This window comes from Dioscorea cayenensis, chromosome 5, assembly GCF_009730915.1.
Source record: "Dioscorea cayenensis subsp. rotundata cultivar TDr96_F1 chromosome 5, TDr96_F1_v2_PseudoChromosome.rev07_lg8_w22 25.fasta, whole genome shotgun sequence".
Taxonomy (NCBI): Eukaryota; Viridiplantae; Streptophyta; class Magnoliopsida; order Dioscoreales; family Dioscoreaceae; genus Dioscorea; species Dioscorea cayenensis.
The window spans coordinates 2,784,263-2,803,572 of NC_052475.1; the positions used below are offsets into that span (position 1 = coordinate 2,784,263).

At 35.8% G+C, this 19,310-nt stretch overlaps 3 protein-coding genes across 3 annotated transcripts; 1 reads left to right on the forward strand and 2 right to left on the reverse strand.

Annotated features, from left to right (window-relative positions):
• The first annotated feature begins 5,357 nt into the window (after positions 1-5,357).
• LOC120260586 lies at positions 5,358-8,230 on the forward strand. The gene is made up of 6 exons (XM_039268097.1): positions 5,358-5,590; positions 5,719-5,880; positions 6,181-6,297; positions 6,405-6,554; positions 7,147-7,205; positions 7,878-8,230. Exons 1-6 carry the CDS (start codon positions 5,426-5,428, stop codon positions 8,011-8,013), a joined length of 789 nt encoding a protein of 262 aa, XP_039124031.1. The 5' UTR covers positions 5,358-5,425; the 3' UTR covers positions 8,014-8,230.
• A 704-nt stretch (positions 8,231-8,934) lies between these two features.
• LOC120261233 (FRIGIDA-like protein 3) lies at positions 8,935-12,888 on the reverse strand. Its single transcript, XM_039269029.1, has 4 exons — positions 12,732-12,888; positions 10,553-11,594; positions 9,894-10,063; positions 8,935-9,596 (listed from the first exon to the last, which is right to left on the reverse strand). The coding sequence occupies exons 2-4, from the start codon at positions 11,580-11,582 to the stop codon at positions 9,186-9,188; spliced, it is 1,611 nt and encodes a 536-aa protein (XP_039124963.1). The 5' UTR covers positions 11,583-11,594; positions 12,732-12,888; the 3' UTR covers positions 8,935-9,185.
• A 2,167-nt stretch (positions 12,889-15,055) lies between these two features.
• On the reverse strand, positions 15,056-18,546 carry LOC120261451 (ankyrin repeat-containing protein At5g02620-like). Its single transcript, XM_039269350.1, has 5 exons — positions 18,224-18,546; positions 17,923-18,007; positions 17,287-17,825; positions 16,505-16,914; positions 15,056-16,063 (listed from the first exon to the last, which is right to left on the reverse strand). Exons 3-5 carry the CDS (start codon positions 17,735-17,737, stop codon positions 15,200-15,202), a joined length of 1,725 nt encoding a protein of 574 aa, XP_039125284.1. The 5' UTR covers positions 17,738-17,825; positions 17,923-18,007; positions 18,224-18,546; the 3' UTR covers positions 15,056-15,199.
• Positions 18,547-19,310: the final 764 nt, after the last annotated feature.

Sequence of the window (19,310 nt, forward strand, 5' to 3'; positions counted from 1 at the left end):
GGATCTCTTGGGTCCAGGCTTGTCTTTCTTCTGCTTCTTTCTCCTTTATTATTAATGGTCGGCACACTGCTTGGTTTAATAGCAATAGAGGTGTTAGATAGGGGGATCCTCTTTCCCCCTTACTTTTCCTGTTAGTCTCCCAAAACCTCTCGGCCATTTTTAATAAAGCTCTCTCATTGGGAATGGTTCAGGGTTTCAACTCTAATCTTCCTAGAAATTTTAAGCATCTTATGTTTGCTGACGATCTCATTCTTATTTCTAATGCATCTAGGAAATCTGCGCAGAATTGTCTTCTTTGCCTCAATATTTACCAGGAGATCTTTGGTCAAAAGCCCAATCCTCTTAAATCAGCCATTTATGTCCCATCTTGGTGTAACAATAGGCTTGCCAACTCGATTTCTCGAATTCTTGGGATTAAATTAGGGAGCTTCCCTTTCACCTATCTTGGGGTGCCCATCTCTCCTTGGAGACTGCTCTCTAACCAGCTCACCCACATTTCTAACAGAGTTAAAAATACTTTGAATTCTTGCAACCACTCTTCTCTTACTACTGCGGGCAGAACCATCCTTATTAATAGCACAATTTTTGCGATCCCTAATTACATCCTTTCGGTTATGAACCTCCCAAATTCCATTATGGACAACATCTCCAAACTGGCTAGGAATTTTCTCTGGGGTAGAAATGGCAGCAATCATGGATTTCATTCGGTTGGGTGGGCAGTTACTACACTTAAAAAGTATGAGGGGGGCTTGGGAATTCAGAATCTGAGATATGTTAAGCACTCGCTCATGGCCAAGAATGTTTTCTCCCTTCTCAATTCTGATAACAAAATTTGGGTCGATATTTTTAAATCTAAGTACAGGGGTTGGCATCTTTGGAACCCGAAGCATGTCTCTAATTCCTCGTGGTTTTACAAATCAATCTGTAACTCTGCAAACTTTCTTAGACCTAACATAAAGCTTCTTTCCTGTAACCCTGAGACCATTGATCTTTGGCATGATCCCTGTATTTTCGACCTTCCTATTGCCAAAAAACCTACTTTTTTAAACATGTCTTTTGAAAATCGTGAGGATTTAATGTTCCCTAATCTCTTAGAGTCTAATGGGTTTTGTTCTGCTTCCATCAGAAGCTTATTTGGTAATAATTTTAATTGGAATAATATTGAGAATTTCAATATCATTGAGGATGGTTCTAATCTTTGGGTCTAGAGATTTCATTCTTGCAAAGCTTCTATTACCTCTTCAGTCTATGACCATGCTTCAAGTTCTAATATTACTGAAACCTCTTGGATGGGCTGGTCGATTATTTGGAAACTTCCTACCCTTCCTCGTGTCAAGGTCTTTCTTTGGAAGCTTGCGCACGGGAGACTTTCCACAGGGGATTACTTATACCAGCTCAACATTAGCCCCAGAACTACTTGCCCTTTGTGTGGACTTACTGACGAAACTACTGAGCATTTGATTTGGAATTGCACCAAAATCAGTCAATGTTGGCATGACGTGTTTGCTAGGATTGGTTGGAATCAGAATGATATTCTTACTCTTAGCTCTGGCAGCTGGCTTTTAAAGAATGTCCATGGGAGAGATCTTGACCTGCGTGCTAAGGCTCTTATTGCTGCTGTAGCCTGGTTCATCTGGAAATCCAAATGTAAACTTATTTTCAGCGATCAACCTATCAACTTCAGTTTGATTGTTCCTAATGCGTGGAATATGTACTACATTCGCCCCACATACACTTTTAGGGAGTTTCCCAGAACTTCTCAATTAAACAAATCCATTAAAATTTTCACTGATGCATCGTGGTGTATGGAATCTAGGCCTGCGGGCTTAGGTTTCATCATCATTTCTAACATGAATCACATTCTGATTGCAAGTGCCAATGCTGCGGTTGCTACTTCCCCCATCATGGCTGAAATCGCTGCGATCAACCTTGCTTTGCAACTCTGTATCTCGAACGATTGGCTCCCTTCTAGTCTTCTTTGTGACTGTACTGGTGTTGCTCAACTCCTGAAAAACTTCAACGTTTGTACCGCTTGGCATATCAAAGAGGAGTACCAGTTGCTGAAACGGAACCTGGGTTTCTTCCCTCACCTATTCATTGAGACTATTCCAAGGGAGGATAATGAAATTGCGGATGCGCTGGCTTCTTTTGGCAGAAACTGCACTCAGCTTTCTCTGTTCTTCCAAGGCTTAGACCGGCCGCATTGGCTTGAAGATTTGTGTGCTCGGCGCCATCTTATCTTTTAATCCTTGTTTTGAGCTTTTGCTCTTTTTTTCCAAAAAAAAAACAGAGAAAATTTGGGCTACTAGTTGTGCACTGAAGATTGACCTCCAAAAGGCTTATGATTCTATATCTTGTGATTTCTTGGAAGAAATACTACTAGCTTTCAGATTTCCAAACCCCTTTATTAAGTTAGTAATGAATTGTGTTAGATCCAGTATGTTTTCAATTATGATAAATGGGCAAATGGAAGGATATTTTAGTGGGAAGGTTGGTTTGAGGCAAGGAGATCCCATGTCACCATTATTGTTTGTGTTATATATGGAGTACCTAACCAGAGTTTTTAATATAATGCACTTGAATAATTTCTGATTTCATAAAGGCTGTGAAGAGGTTAGATTGAATCATTTATGCTTTGCCGATGATCTATTTGTCTTTGCAAATGGTGATACACATTCCATTGGGATGATTAATCAAGCTCTTAAGCACTTACAAGGAGTTTCAAGATTGATGCCTAATCTACAGAAGAGTGAGGTGTTTTTTCTGGAATTGAGCATAATGTAAGGCAACAGATTCTCCACATTATGGTTTTGAAAGAATGAGTGTCGCCTATAAAATACCTCGGTTTGCCCCTAATCTCAACTAAATTGAAGACATAACACTGCCAGGGCCTTATCTCAAAAATTAGGGCTAGAATCTCATCCTGGGCAGCAAAAACATTGTCTTATGCAGGAAGGTTACATCTGGTAAACTCAGTATTGGCAAGTATGCATGTCTATTGGTGCTCAGTCTTTATATTACCCAAAGTTGTCATTTGTGAAGTGGAAAAGAAATGCGGAAACTTCTTATGGCATGGAGCTAAGGGATCCAGTAGAGGAGGACTTGTAGCATGAGAAGTTGCATGTCAACAGAAGGAATTAGGTGGTCTAGGTGTTAAACCAGTGAAAATATGGAATCAGATAGCACAAATAAGGCACATATGGGAGCTGATTGAGGAGAAACAAACACTTTGGGCAATATGGGTTACAAGCACTAAATTAAAGCAATTAAGTTTTTTGGGCATCACCAAAACAATTGATAGTAGCTGGAATTGGAGGAATTTACTGAAACTAAGGAAGATTGTAAAACCAATGGTCAAGTATCATCTTAGAGATGGAAAGAAAATTTTCTTTTTGGTATGATCCTTGGTGCAATGGTTATTCTATTGCAAATATCTTCCCAGAAATCAATTTCAGAGTACCTTATGTGATTAAACATGCTGTTGTAAAGGATTTTTGGATTAACGGAGGATGGGTAGTTTCGACTAGATGGAATCCCATAATGGTAAGAATCCATAATTTCCTTAATGAGCATTATGTTGTGAATGAAAGCAAACCAGATTGAATCCTATGGGAAGTGGATAGGCATGGGAAATTTTCTTCTAAGAATGTCCTGAAATTCTTACTACAACCTCAAGTGAAAATATGTTTGGGAAAAATGGTTTGGTCAGCTAGTAATGCCCCAAGGCATGCCTTTGTTCTATAGCTAGTGTAACAAAAGAAACTCCTCACAAGGGAAAGATTGTTTCAATGGAAAATAATTGACTTAGATAGATGCCCACTCTGCCAATCTGCTACGGAAAAGACTAAACACTTTTTTCTCTATTAAAATATCGAAAAGAGTCTTATGGGCAATTAATGTAAAAAGAAGACCATATACATGGGCAAGAGAGATCAGTTGGTTTACCAGGAAAGCAAGTGGGAAAACTATACTAGCAAAGATGAGAAGAACAACGCTAGCTGCAAGTGTTTATGCAATTTAGCGGGTAAGGAATGGGTTAATTTCTTAGAACAAATCAGCTATTAAAGATAAAGTATTTGGGCAAATCAGAGAAATTATGGTGTTTAAATACTTGATGCATAGTGAGAAAAAAAATTGTAGCGGAGATGATGAAGAAATGGTTTACTGAAGATGAAGACTAAATGGGAAGACTGCTGTAATGACTGGTGGAAGGCATAGAGAGGAATGGTGGAAAGTCAGAGGTAGTTTGATGTAGTGGAACCATTATAACGGTAAGAAATAGCTGATTGGAGGAGAAAAGTAATGGTGATTGGCTGAAATGGAAGTGAAAAAAGGTGGAAGATGCTGATTTACTGAAGCCTACTATTCATTCACATTTGTCAGATGGTTAGTGGAGATTGTTGATTGGGTAATGAAAAATAAACAAAGAGAATCTTTCCCTGCATTAATGGAGTTTTTAAAACATGTATTTCTCTTTTGTTAGTGTGGTAATACGGGGATATGTTTTTTTTAATGATCAGATTAACCATGTGACTGGATGCACTTAGTTTAACCATGTCTTCTAAGTTGATCTTAATAAATATAATTTGGTTTTGATTGAAAAAAAAATACCAAGGTCAAAAAAATAGATGGGAGGGGTTTTATGTTTTCTATCTTCTGACCACTATTTGTGAATCATTAATTAGTTTTGCAGAAAGAAAGACTAAATAGAAAAAAAAATTGTAATTACCATAAATATGATTAATTGCATCGAAATCTAGAATTTAGAGAAAAACTTAAATTAAAAAGTCGTAAGATTTAAATCAAAAAGTCGTAATTTTTATTTGAATTTATTTTAGGTTTGATTCACTACTTCTCTTAAAATTGGTTTTTTTTTAATCAAGACTTTATATTATTTTTATTATGATTTTTTATTGCATAGAAAAGAATATAGAATTTTAATCCTTTTTAAATTATAAATTTATCATATTTATTTTTTAATGTAATGTTGTTGTACAAAAATAAAATAAAAGTTTATAAAGTAGACAAAATTTAAATTTAGATTCGAATATACGATATTTAATCTAGTTCAAGCCAATCAATTTAAACCGAGTTGAAAACCAATTTAGTTTTTATGGATCTAAAAAAACCAAACTCTTGTTTTGGTTTTAAAAACTTTATTGACGAATTGAGTACCCAATTGTGCTCACTCTAGTAATATTCATACTAAATTGTTGGTATGAATTTTATGTGGGGTATAAACGTAATTATATACTTTATAAGGGTATACATGCAAATACTCACATTGTTTTTTTATTTTAAATAAAATAAAAAATATCTCTTCGTTTCCTCTCATTTCTCTCTCCCTCTGAGAAAAAAAAAGAAGGGAAGAAAGGGCGTGGCTTTGAGAATAGATAAAAGTTCAGGGTGTTGATTGAAAAAAGGCATGGGTTCTTCTTCTCCTCTTGGGATTCCAGCACCGCCTCCAAGCTCGGCCCTTTCTCCCGCCATTAATGCCTCCACGAACCCTAACTTTCTCTGGACTTCTGGAGCTTCATCCAATAGCAGGGGACGCGTTGGAAGCTTGAGAATTCCTTTTTCTCAACCCAAGGTTTACTATTTTTGAACAAATCTCAGTTTTGTTGTCGTTTTTAATCTAAATCTTGTAGTTTTGCCGAAAATTTGGTTTTTACTAATGAATCACTACCAGGGACTTTTTTTTTTCATGTACTGCTATAGTGGCACAAGGAAATTTGGAGGAATGGAGTTGGTGATGGAGCATTTGTGTTTGGTTCTGATGAGGAGGTTAAAGTTCCTACTCAATCTCAGTCTCTTGTTGAAGGTTCAGACACTGTTTTTGTCTCAGAATACAAGCCAAGTCCTGATCTTGATTATCTTCAGGTGAATAATTCAATTGTGGAATTCATCTGATGTTGAAGAGTATTTATATATATTATTTGATTGTTAATTCCTTTGTTGCATTGAGTATGAGATCTGATTGCTCAGACTTTGAAGTTATGATCTAATAAATTTGATGTGAAAAAGTTACTTGGCTGTTGTTTAAAGTGAATTCTTAATATTTTCTGTCAGACTATTATATTATTGCTACAAATGTTTTCATGTTCGAAAGCAGTGATCGATATTGTTTGCAAAGTGATTAGAGATTGTTGTAGCTTTGATCTTTGATCACATTGTCTTCAGGAACTGTTGGCAATCCAGCAGCAGGGACCTCGAGCTATTGGCTTCTTCGGAACACGTAATATGGGATTCATGCATCAACAGCTTATTGAGGTTCTTAGTTATGCTATGGTTATAACGGTATGATAAATCCCTGCACTACTTTCATTTATTTCTTGTTCAAAATTTCTGGTAGTATGATGTTTTCACTTTAGTTTTCATTGTATTTCTTTTTTTTTTTATTGCAGAAAAACCACATATATACTTCTGGAGCATCGGGGACTAATGCAGCTGTTATCAGAGGTGCTTTGAGAGCTGAGCAACCAGAGCTACTCACCGTGATTTTGCCACAGAGCCTGAAAATGCAACCACCTGAAAGCCAGGAGCTATTGTCTAAAGTAAGTTTGCATTATGTCCTTGCTCATTTTGGAAAATCGGTTAATACTTTCACTACTTTCTAGGCTTTGTAGGTGTACACATTTACTATGTTTTAATTTGTGTTCTTCAGTTTACGTCTATTTTTCTATTTTTTATTTTTATTTTTTGTATTTCAAAGTCTCCGACTTGGTCTGCATGCTTGAACGTGGACTTGCAACCCTGCAAGAGTGATACAATGGCTTTGATTTCTCAACATTGAGATTTATGAAATACCTGACATCACTGATTTGGAGTTTTCGGACCTTGTCTGATCTTTGGATTGTGTTTCTTACTTTCTTGAGTTTGATTTTCAAAGAGTAACTGCAACTTTTGCACTTTGAAAGCATTTCCCATTTCAGAAGTTGTAATATGAAATAGTGAATATTCCAAAGTCGTAGCAATTTATATCTGTCTCCGTTGTCCTTTTCAACCATCATTATCTGTGTAAACAACGGTTTAGAAGTTTCTGCCTTTCTGGTCGAGGAACCGGTAGATCCAATCGCGTTAATTTGCTATGATACTACTATGCTATCAATTTACTTTTATTGGCCAATTCTACCTTGCATTTTTTAGGTAAAAAATGTTATCGAGAAGCCCCAAAACGATCATCTGTCCTTGAGTGAAGCTAGCAGGTCAGCTATTTTTTCTTTTTTGCTTCATTTCAATCAATATATAATGATGTTTTGCTACAAGCTAAGAAAAGAAAAAGAAAACCTTTCTCCAGAAGTCTATAAAGAACGTTTAAATTTTATAATAATGATACCTAATGCTTTCAGTACTTCCAATTGAAGATTTTTTTCCTCCAAAAATCTGCATTTCTGACTTTTATTGTTCATGTTATCATTATATGAGCCCACTGGTTGTGTAACAAAGAAAGACTTCTAATAATTTTCAATAGGTTTAAAACCTCAATTAGTCTTAAATTAGGGGTCATTGTTTGTTTAAGTCCATCACTGTGACCAATGCTATCCAACAAACATTGTGGTGTTTGCTTATGCTGACATTATTAAACACATGAACTACTCATCCACATCAGTGTTAAATGTCATGGCAATGTTGACAATCATGTTATAGACTCATAGGGACTAAAACGAACAAAGTCGATGAGTTGAGGAATCAAACTAAACAATAATGAGCAAAGGCCCTAGTTTAGGGACTGATATTGGTTGTAAACCTTTTTCAGTGCTTCCAATTGAAGTAGTTTTTTGACTAATCGCACATCATATTTTTTATTGTTCATTCACAGCGAAAATTTCGTATTTCCAATTTTTGATTATGTTACTATTTTGGTGATTAACCGACAGGTTGTGTAACATGGACATACTGTCACATGTACAGCAAGTCATTTGCTTTGCATTCCATGACAGTAGATTGCTCATGGAGACCTGCCAAGAAGCAAGAAATCTCAGTAAGATTGTTACCCTCTTTTACTTGGATTGATGATCAAACTTAACAGAGAGATGTTTTGCCGATTTTGCATTTTTGTGGCATTTGGTTCCCTTCTCTTACAATCTTCACTTGCTTTCAACTTCAATTTCTTTTATTTTAGGGGTTAAAGGACCCATTGAAGAATAATACATGTATTCATATTATTGAAACTAAAGAAGCCATTATAGAATAATACCTGTATTTCAATGGTAGCACCTTTTTCTATAAAAACAAGTCTTCATTTCCTTTTTTTCTACCTGAATATCACATTTGTGTGTATCTCTGCAAAAATATTATTAAAATAATATTACATGTCATCTAGAGATGTGTGTAGATTTTGTTCGTAACGTTGGCCAGAGAACTTATTCTATTTATATATATATATATATATATATATATATATTCTTTATCCATTTTAGGTGAAGGGAAAATAATGAATGGATTTTTTTATTAAAATTTAAACTATCCTTTAACTATACTCAATGCAGGCTCACATATTTGCTTATAAGCATATAGAACCGATTTATCACATGAGAACCTTACAAAGCAATTTAAATTACAAATATACTTTCGGATATTTTCCACAAGAAATGTAATTGTTTATAAATTTTAGTTGATTATTAGTTATTACATTAAATCATTAAAATAACTTACAATAAATCAACTTTTTGCTGTAAAGAATATAAATTTTTTCACCTGCTTCTCATTCATCATTAAATAATAATTAATTAATTAAACTCAAAAGACATACATGCAAAAGAGCCCTATAAGTTCTACAGGGGCATATTAGTAAGTCACGCTGTCCTATAGAGAGACATCGGACATACAAGCATCTCCAGAAGTCGGGAAAAGCATATCCTACCACCGAATTAAAATTGAGCCCAAAAACAAAAACAAAAAACATTATTGAAAAAAAAAAACACTCAAAAAGGGTAAACAGAAGATAATAATCATAATTAGATATCAGAGCACAAATATGTACTTAGTGTCAAAAGGATCAGCTCAGAGGCCTTCCACACTCACAATACACAACACTTTTCTAGTACACAAGAAATACATGAACTATGACAACGTAGTTTTTTTGATACAAAGAAAGGCACACCCAAAGTACAACAAAGACAGATACAGATGGGTTAAAAAGCTACTAGTTAGGAAAGATCACAACCACCTGTGTTTTCAACGTTCTAGTGTATGAAAGAGGTTTGGTACTGAACCTGATAGCCATTCCCATAGTAAGTGCTGTGAGTAGGGGAGATGGTGTAGGACACTGATCCCATAAGAGGTGGTGGTGGATGAGGTTCAGTTGGGTACACAAATTGCCTGTCATAAGAGTACGGGTATCGATCAGGTGGACGGTAGAAGCTCTTCTCTGGGATGGACGTCACACGGGGCGCATAGGTGGTGCCATTTGCACGGGGCCTTTTGGATTGAGGTTTGGCGGTTTCAGCGGCCCGTCTCTTGTCTGCCTTGGCTTTCTCCAGCTGCATGATTCGTTTCTGCAGTGGGTCGACAGGGTATTGTTCCTCAAGTTTGTGGTCCTCAATGCATTTGATTACAACTTTTAGAGCAGTCAACTCGCGCTCATTCAGTTCATTCTGAAACAATAAGGAGAGTTAATCTGATGCTCTTAGACAGTAACTGTCTGACTACAATGATACAAGAGCCAACTCACTACCATGATCCAAACAACTTAGAGAACAAAAGTCAATTAGAACACAACAAATTTAAATCCTCAAACAATTTGGGAGAATTTTAACCAGAAAAAGAAATCAAATCATATAATAGACTGGTTAGTTTCTAGATTGAATACATATAAAAGATCAAATTCATCAAGTCAGCTGTCTTAATACAGATAAAACATAGGTTAACATGGTAACTGACAGAACACATACCTGTGCGCCTGGAGATGCGTTGCCAGCTTTGTGGTGAGAAATTTTTCTTGCTTCCTTCAAATATGCTTTCAGTAGAGGCACAGGAGCAAATTGCTGTGTAAGGTCAAATGCATATGCTAAGTTAACAGCATCAATCTGCCTTCCACTATTGATGAGAGCTTCGATCACACCTGAAAATTCAATAATTCTTATAGAATATCATTGACGCTGAACATTAAATGCAACTTTTTTGGTAAGAAAATCCTTGGTCATGATTTGCAGAAGTACGAGAAGCATAAGAGTGATTTAGCACTAACCAACAGGTCTTACATGCTTAATAAACTATAGAACAGTAGAACAGATCAGGCACTACAAACACATGGTGTGAATGAGGATATTATTTCGACACTGAAGATATGGAAAAAAAAAGTGGTTCTTAACCAGAGGCGGCTGGATTAATTTAAAAATAGTATAATTCTTTTGTACTTTATGTATATACAAAAGGAAACAAATAAACATATCCAAATGGCAATTTAAAGACATATTAACCAAATCTATGACATCAGAAGTAAATATCAGAGTCAATTAGTTCAAAAAGAATATGCAGTGGGGAAACTAAATGTTATAAGCACACCATTGTATGACAAGAAATGAAGAGCTTAAAATAAGCCATGACCAACCTGGCATTTTTTGCGTCAACCCAAGTGACCGACATAGATCAGCTGTTTGGCGCCTCCTAGAAACAGCTGGGATAAGTTTACATATCTCACCCTCATCAAACTCGGAAGCAATACCAAACGTAGCCAGTAGCTGAAGGAATGCATGGGCTTCTAGGGAGTTACCATTGTTGGCATCAATGTCAAGATCATTCAACTTCGGTTTCCAGTCATTAGCAATCAGCTTTGCTTGCTGCCTAATATCTGATGTAAGTATTTTATTATAAGGATAATCAGACACAGTATCTTCCATTAATGAGCCAAGGGATTCCATTAGCATGAGACAAGTCCTACGGAGACCCAACAGGCTTGCATCCTTCTTCCCATCTAACCCTAGAATCTCACCAGAATAGAAATCTTTCAATGAATCCAAAACCAGAGCAAAAGGATCAGCTGCATTCCTCAAAGCAATAGGGATTTCTTCACGTATCGATGCTAGATTCTTCCTATTGTCTGAAATGAACTTATGGAGACCCTTGGAATCCATATTTTCACACAACTTCATCAATTCTGACTGAGGATTATTGTCTTCTTTGACTATTACTTCATCTGAGTTCAATGAGACAGGCTTAACATCTAATTTTTCCTCGATCATAGTATCAGGCACACCATTGCTCACATCCTTCATAGACACTGGGGGTAGGACCCTGTACTTGCCAAAGACATATCCTATATCAGATAGTGCCGCATCTCTTTTTCCTTGTAGTTGCTCCAGTGTAGCTTGTTCCTTGGCCACAACCACAGCCTCTTGCTTTTCCAACATCTCCTGGGTCTCCATTACTTTGGTTTCATATTCCTTTTCCTGGTCTTGCAACTCAACAAATCTTGTCTTTAATGAATTCTCAAGACCATGAAAATGCTCTTCAAGTTCTTTCCATTTCAAGTTCAAAGAGACAGCATTATGGCTTTCAAGTTCAGCAAATGCCTGCTGCAGTTGTTGAATCTTTGAGGTCGTGGAATCAATAAGTATTGCAACTGATTGTGTATCAGCCATGTTAGAGAAGCCCTGACAAACAGGAATGAGCATTAACAATGTTAACAGTGGTGGTGGCAGCAATGATAATGATGTTCTACACAACACATTGAAAGATTATAAACTGCAAGTCATTTAACCTAACAAATAAAATGAAAAATTAGTTCTTAAGAGAACCATATTTGACATAAAAATCATCCCTAACAAGCCCCTCTACCTAAATGCATCATGAATGAGTGACCTTGCATGGCCGCATTTAAAGAAACCACTTCATCCAACCTTGCAAAATCAACCACAAAGAGCAACTTACAAGCCATACACTCTCGTCTTGTCCTATTTCACTTAGTAAAGCAATTCAGTCAGCAGTAGTCCGCATAATTCACCCACAATAATCAAGTTACATTTATTTTTGAGTCTTACAAATCCATTGGGCTGTAACTTAAAGGATATATTCGATACATAAAATCTTGCAAAAAACCCCTTGTTGCTAAGCAACGCAAGGAAGAAACAAGGGGAGAAGCCAGGGTCAAGCTACCATAACATATTATCCATTGAGTAAGCAGATTGTTCGAGCATATGCTCATGTTAACTGTTCAATCTTCCAAACAATTTCCCATTCTCTCATGTCTCATCACCATTCTCATCAAACATTAAGTAACTTCTTCAAACTCAGAAGATCAAATCAAACCCCCAAATTCATTCCAAAAAGCTACCAACCAAATCCTGTAGCCCTAACATGCCAACCCATCATACAATCCACTGAGAAGAAGAACAAATATTCATTAAATTAAAAAAAAAAATCAACCCTAATCCTCCAAAAACCCTAATCCATCATCAATTTCACTCATCAAACAAACCCAGCCAGAAATAAGCCAACCAAGCAATCAACTTTAGCAAACCAAAATCTCAACCCCACTAAAAAATTCCAAATCCATCAGCAATTCTATCCATAAAAACACCACAAACCCAACCACCCGTCCCCAAATCCCCAGCCCCCACCAAAAACACGAATCCCTAGCCTCAATCAACACAAAACAAAACCACATCCAAACCCTACATCAGAAAACCCTCAAACCCTCGATTCACAGCTATAACCAACCAAAAACACAAAGAAGAATCACAAAAATCACAAAAAATGGCCACAAAACAGCAAAGACTAAAAAAACTCACAGAACTACGGATCGCGAAGAAGTCAGGAGTCAAGAAGCAAGAGAAACGGCGGGGAGCTTGAGGAGAAGCCACCCGACAACATCATCAGAGCCCCAAAACGAGGAAAGAGAGCGAGAGAGCGAGAGAGAGAGAGAGCTTTTTTCGAGCTTCCAAGCGCTTACAAGGGCCTCGAATGCGATGAAACGTTGCGCGATACATGCTGTTCGGCAATCCCGATCGTTCATTATGCTTTGGGATTCGCACATTACACGATAATCGAAGAGATAATGCGAATCTAAAGGCGAGATGGGTGGTCAGGATTGCGAGGGAAATAAAGGGTGTGAGTTTGGTATGGAGCGGAATATAATAGGGATTGATTGAACCTCTGCCGTTGATCGGGTTTGGATGAAATGATGACGCGTGTGTGTGTGCACGTGTTGGTCCACGTGCGTTGGGTTATTTAAATGTATCACCTCCAACCATGTTTTGAAAACCGGACCGGACCGGCCGGTCGGACCGGAAAAACCGGGAACCGGCCCATAGCCCGGTCCGGTTTTAGAATTAATGCTGACCGAATTTTTGAACCCGGTCAAACCCTGGCCAAACCCGGTGAACCGGCTGAGTCGGACCAAAAACCGGATGGAACCCGGTTTTCAATTTTTTTATTTTTGTTTTTGTTTTTGTTTTTGTTTTGCTTTTTGTTTTGTTTTTGTTTTTTTAAGAAAAGGACTTGAGGGCATGTAATCGGGCTTTTTTTCTTCTTCGATTTCATGATACTCTTTTCGAGTCTTGATTTGTCGAAAAATATTATTTTGGATTTTTGAACTTTGGAGTTTAGAGGTATGAGAAAATAAAAAGAAAACTCAGTAAATTGTTTACAAGTATAGATCATTTAGGACTTATTTTTTATTTTTATACTTTTTATTTTTAATGGTGAATGATGATCAAATATGAGAATTAAATTAATCATACTTAGTTCTAGTTTTTGTTTTTGAATTTTTTTGTTCATGCCTTGTCTCATCCTCACATAATTAGTAATTTAATTAGTTGTTTAATTTATGTAGTTATCATCATCCATTTATGATTAATAGATTAAGAAATAAAAAGGTTTAGGGAATTGTATTTATTGCTTTTATCTAGATTAATTATTTGAATCTTCAACTATTTTTGATAAAAATCATAATGATATTAAAATAAATATTTAATATAATTATGATTAAAAAAATATAATAAAAATTTGTTATTATATATATATATATATAGCATATATATAATATTTAAGATAATTATTTATTTATGACGTCATCCGGTCCGACCAAAACGGGTCATCCGGTCGAACCGACTGACCCGTGACCCAAATATGAGACCGGTTCGCTATCCGGTCCGGTTTTAAAAACATTGCCAATATGTGATTTGTTACTCAATCTGCAACATTTTTATATTTTAGTTGAAGTTTTTTATTTTTTATTTTTTATTTATTTATTTTTTTCACTTAGGGGCTGTTTAGTAAGCTGTAACTAGCTGTATTGTAAGTGGAGTTACATGTAAAATACTGTTTGGTTACTTGTGAAATAAATTTTATAGGTATAAATTTTTATATTTTTGGATATTTTTACAGCATTTTAACTTACAGTCAAATTGGTTGCAAGTTAAAATGTTGCAAAATAATTTGAGTATAATTACCTCTTTATTTTTTTCATCCACCTTGATTTATATTAGCTATATTGTAAGTGGAGTTACATGTAAAAGTTATTGTTTTATACATCTTATAAAATGTTTAAATTACAGTTTTATATTTGTTATATATAAACTATACATGCTTTTTTCTAAAAAGCGTATGAACAAAAAAAAAATATATTAAAATAGAAAATATACAAATAATGGTCAAATATATATATAAACCATTGGTTTATTAGTAAAGCAATTAAAATATTTGATTTTTACATGAAAGTGAGAGATTAAAAGTTTGACTTTCTCTCAATGCATCGTTAAAATATAAATAAAATACTCATATATGCTAAATAGATTGAGTTATTCGTCTATTCCTGATCTACTAATCTTAGTTATCAGATATTTTCAATTATAAATTCTGATGGGTGGGAGTATTCCGAGTTCATACAACTTAAGCATTTTCAAGCATATAACCAAAATATTAGAAAATATAAAAAAAGAAACTAAAAAAATTCTAATAAATTGATTGAATGATTTAGTACAATTTGTGTATCTAATTTTTTTTATCAATATACGAAAGGTGAAACTTTATGCTGATATATGAGTAATTTTGGGTTCTCACATCTGTGTTATATATATATAAATTAAATTTGTAAAATGGGTTTGAATCAACCTTACATATTTAACCCCAACAATAATCAGAGTTGGGAGCAATATTATTTTAATTAACCATTAAGAAAGGGCAGCATTCTGCAGTTATAGCCATGTCTAGTATTATATACAAAGTATCTGTAGATGGATTCTAAATGCTACCAATTCTAGAGCGCATACATTCTTTTACACTCACTGTTCAAAATCTCCGGATCCGACATCATCGACATAGACCATGATCGAGATCGGCTCGCAGAGGCTCTCCTTATGTTCCTCAAGTTCTTCTCCTCGATACGATGCATGATAATGCAGTAACACATTGACCCGAGTGTTCCGAGCATGATTGATGCACCAATGACCGTCGTGGCAAAGGCGAGCCATCGGTCTCTTTTGCCAACCACAACATAGGAGAGCGAAATGAATGATATCGATATGAACAAGCATGCCAACCACATTAACTTGTTCATCACAAACACCATTAGCTTCTTTGCCTTTTGCTCCGTGACGATCAATGATGTCTGAACAACGACCACAGCAAGAGAGATAAAGAGTGAGAGCGCATCAGACACCAAGAAGATCAGAAATGCTGCATTCTTTGCTATGTTTGCCTGCCCGGTAGTAAGATCGCCATCTGGAGAGTCGACATACTGACCGGGTAATGTGAAAATTGCTGCAAAGGCCACCGTGGCAATGAGCACTGCAACAACTGTGTTGGAGTTGATGGCATTGTTCAGGCCACCGATGTGCAGCTTCTGGATTTTCTTCTTGATGTTATGCACTCTTTTTCCGGTTTGGCGGGTCTCTACAAGCTGCGACTGAACATCATGCTTTATATCACTTACTGTTTGCTTGAGCTGCTTTGCAGGGTTGGCAGGAGTAGGTTGTTCCTTTGATGCCACTGCACCGACTTTTTTTAAAATGGCTGAGATCTCTTCATTGAATTCTTTTTCTGCAATCCCAAGTGCTGTTTCGCCTGCTTTGTTCACTGCATTGACATTGATTCCCCCGATTGATAACAAAGTCTGCACCATCTGCATTGAAGAGGATGTGAGCAATTGATATAACACGGGGCAATGACGAAAGAAATATGCACTGCAGAATATAGTCAATGAAGATATGCAAAGAATTAGTTATAATTTATTGGAAAATTGCACTATATGACAGAAATGTTATTGATTTCATATAAGCAGACTTCTATATAAACATGAATCTCATCTTCAAAACTGATACTTTAGAAATAACTATTAAGCACCAATTCTCAGAATCAGACTTAATGAAACTATAATCCACATGATTTATTTAAACATGTCGCAGAAGGATCTCATTAACATGATAAATTTTGCTCTTATATATCCCAAACAAATTCTTCAGCGTGTATTGATATGATACACAAAGAAAATAGCAATGGCAATTCACAGAAGACAGTTTTGATTTATATAAAGCAATTGCATAGCGTGAGTGTTGTAGTTTACCTCAGAGCGACCCTTCCTGGTGGCAATATGCAATGCCGTATTTCCCTTGTTATCTTCCAAAGAGATAACTGAAGGATCGAGTTTAATTAATTCCAGCACCATTTGAACATTCCGGCCTTTCACTGCCATGTGCAAAGCTGTCTGTCCTTTCTTGTCAGTCTTCAAACCGATGCTTGGATCCTTCTGTAAAATAGACCTCACCACTCCAACATGTCCCATTCTTGCTGCAGAATGCAAAGCTGTTTTGCCATTGCTTCGAGCGATCTTCACAAGGCCAGCATCTGTTTGTAGTATTAGATCAACAATTTCAACATGGCCTTGAGTGGCTGCAGTATCCAGAGCCGTGGAATTTGATGTGCTCGTAGTCATAGCCAGCGCAGGGAAAGCATGCAAGAGCTCCCTCACAACTTCTGTGGCATTGTTAAACCAACTTGAATCAGCATTGTGACAACGTGATTTTTCCATGCACAAGCCGATAAAGTTATTATTGTATGTAGAATGCACAACCGATATCTTTGTAAAGCATTGTCAATTATAAATTTCTAGTGTTCTATCACTTAATATAAGAGTGTGTTACTCCATTTTTCAACATGAAATTCACAGCAGAAATCACACCCTTCAAAGAAACCAAAATTCTAAGTTTCTCAAATACTTGAAATAAAGCATAAGATAATCAACAAACTAACAATTTCATAACATTTAACAACCAATAATCACAAATCAATCATATTCTTTCCGAATTCAATCAACAAAACAGTAAAGAATGAAGGAGAAAATCTCACCTAAATATCCCTGCTTTACAGCAATATGAAAAGCATCAAAGCTGTTATTAGCCTTGATAGCAGCAGACTGAATGTCCGAAACCTTCAACAACACATGGGCAACATCCTCATGACCATTCTCGGCGGCGACATACAATGCTGTTTCTCCGTCCTGATTCTGCTTCGACACAAGATCATTCAACAAACTCTGATCACACTCAACAAGAATCTTCTCCACATTCACTGCATTGCCAGCTCTTGCGGCCAAATGAAGTGGTGTATCCCCCCGCTTACCGAAACTATCCCTATTCTTCTTCTCTCGAAAGCTCTGTTGCTTATCGGCCGAACCCAATTTGAAGCTCTTCTGTTTTTCCATCCCTTTCATCTTAAAGCTCTTCTGCTTCTCCATTCCACCCAACCGAAAACTCTGCAGTTTCTCCAAAGCTCCACGAAAACTATTCTGTTTTTCCATTCCTACTAGTATGATTTCTCCTTTTTTTTTCTTTAATTCTTCGCTGACCTTGTTTTTATGATCAGATTCTTGAATCCAATAGATAACACTGGTTGAAGAGATTCATATCTCAAATCATTAGATTCAGAAATGGCAATCCCCTAATTCTAAGTAGCAAAATATATGAGACAAGATCAACATCCAACCTTGAAGAAAGACTAGATTTTTATCATAAATTCCTTGAAATCAGGAACAGAAAGGGGCACCAAAGTTCGCCATTCATTCACACAGCTGCACAAAAACAAAGAGAAAATAAAAATAAAAATAAGAAACACAGCCTTTCAGTCACAGAGATTCATACAAACAACCAGAACAAACAAAAAATTACAAAAAAAGAGATCTTTCTCATTTTTTAATCAATTTCCCCATCAAAGAAACCCACCATACTTCTCCTCCCCCAAAAAACCAATAAACAAAAGCAAACAAAATCCAAACCTCTTTCCATACCTCGGAACCACAGAACACAGAGAAAGACAAGAGAAACTCCATCCCACATCCATCTAAACACAAAGATGAGATCTTTGAGCTCCAATTAAGGATTTCTTTGTGCGAACGAGAGGGAGATGAATGGAGGCTATGCTATTATTGAACGCGGAGAAAAAATGGAGGCTTTCTAGCCATTGATAATGCTGCACGGCAAAGTGCAAGACGCCAAAACCGCTCAGTGAAAACGAGAGATTCCAATGAAGAGAAAGAGAAAGAGAAAGAGAAGCAAGCAATGGAAGGATGAGTCTTAGAAATTTGGGAGTGTCCTTTAGCTTGGAAGACAAAGAACATTAACACTTTGGCCTCATATGAATGGATAGTAACATGGTTTTCCAATAATTTATATATATATATATTTTTTTTTTAAAAAAAAATTAGTAATGTGTTTTTTTCTTTAATATATATATATAAATATTTATTTGATGAATAGGCGACAAGCTCCCCAGGGCCGAGTTTGCTAGGCATATCTAAAAGTATAAAACCACTATTTCTCCTGCATGAGACTCACAACCGGATCCGTGAATAATACTGACATAAGTGCATATTATATGAATAGTATTATTGAGGGAGAGATTTGAACTTTTGTTTTATCCCTTAGCACTCTTATGTCATACTATCGAGCTATCTAACGGTTGACTTTTGTGCACATATTTATCGAAAAAAATTTATATTATTTGTCTTCAGAAAATTTTATTTATTTTATATTTATATTGCTTAAGCAATAATATTTTTGTATATTTTCATGTCCTATGAATAAAGTCAACTCAGATTTTATTTAATATTTATTATTTTACTTTAACTTTTTTTATTTATAAAAGTTAAGTTGACTGCCTATTGCTTGCAAGTTGCATGTGTATATACAAGCATAAATTTAATGAGGTTATCAGTATATGTAGTATGGCAAAATTATCTTGAATGATTTTGATAAATTTTTTAATATTATTTTGAGTGTAGATTTGAATTTTTATTTTTCTAGACATTTATTTTGATTTTAATTGTTTAACATGAACCTATAAATATTTCTCTATATCTTCATAAATATATTAAA

Bases quoted from the DNA above. Each gene is read 5' to 3' on its own strand.
- LOC120260586 (XM_039268097.1), top strand. From the start codon at position 5,426: ATGGGTTCTTCTTCTCCTCTTGGGATTCCAGCACCGCCTCCAAGCTCG. The intron at 5,881-6,180 runs GTGAATAATTCA...CATTGTCTTCAG, and splicing joins CTGATCTTGATTATCTTCAG to GAACTGTTGGCAATCCAGCA. The intron at 6,555-7,146 runs GTAAGTTTGCAT...TGCATTTTTTAG, and splicing joins GCCAGGAGCTATTGTCTAAA to GTAAAAAATGTTATCGAGAA.
- LOC120261233 (XM_039269029.1), bottom strand. From the start codon at position 11,582: ATGGCTGATACACAATCAGTTGCAATACTTATTGATTCCACGACCTCA. The intron at 10,064-10,552 runs GTTGGTCATGGC...TTGAATTTTCAG, and splicing joins GTTGACGCAAAAAATGCCAG to GTGTGATCGAAGCTCTCATC. The intron at 9,597-9,893 runs GTATGTGTTCTG...TTATTGTTTCAG, and splicing joins ACGCATCTCCAGGCGCACAG to AATGAACTGAATGAGCGCGA.
- LOC120261451 (XM_039269350.1), bottom strand. From the start codon at position 17,737: ATGGAAAAACAGAATAGTTTTCGTGGAGCTTTGGAGAAACTGCAGAGT. The intron at 16,915-17,286 runs GTGAGATTTTCT...ACAATGCCACAG, and splicing joins TGTAAAGCAGGGATATTTAG to AAGTTGTGAGGGAGCTCTTG. The intron at 16,064-16,504 runs GTAAACTACAAC...TCTTCAATGCAG, and splicing joins CCAGGAAGGGTCGCTCTGAG to ATGGTGCAGACTTTGTTATC.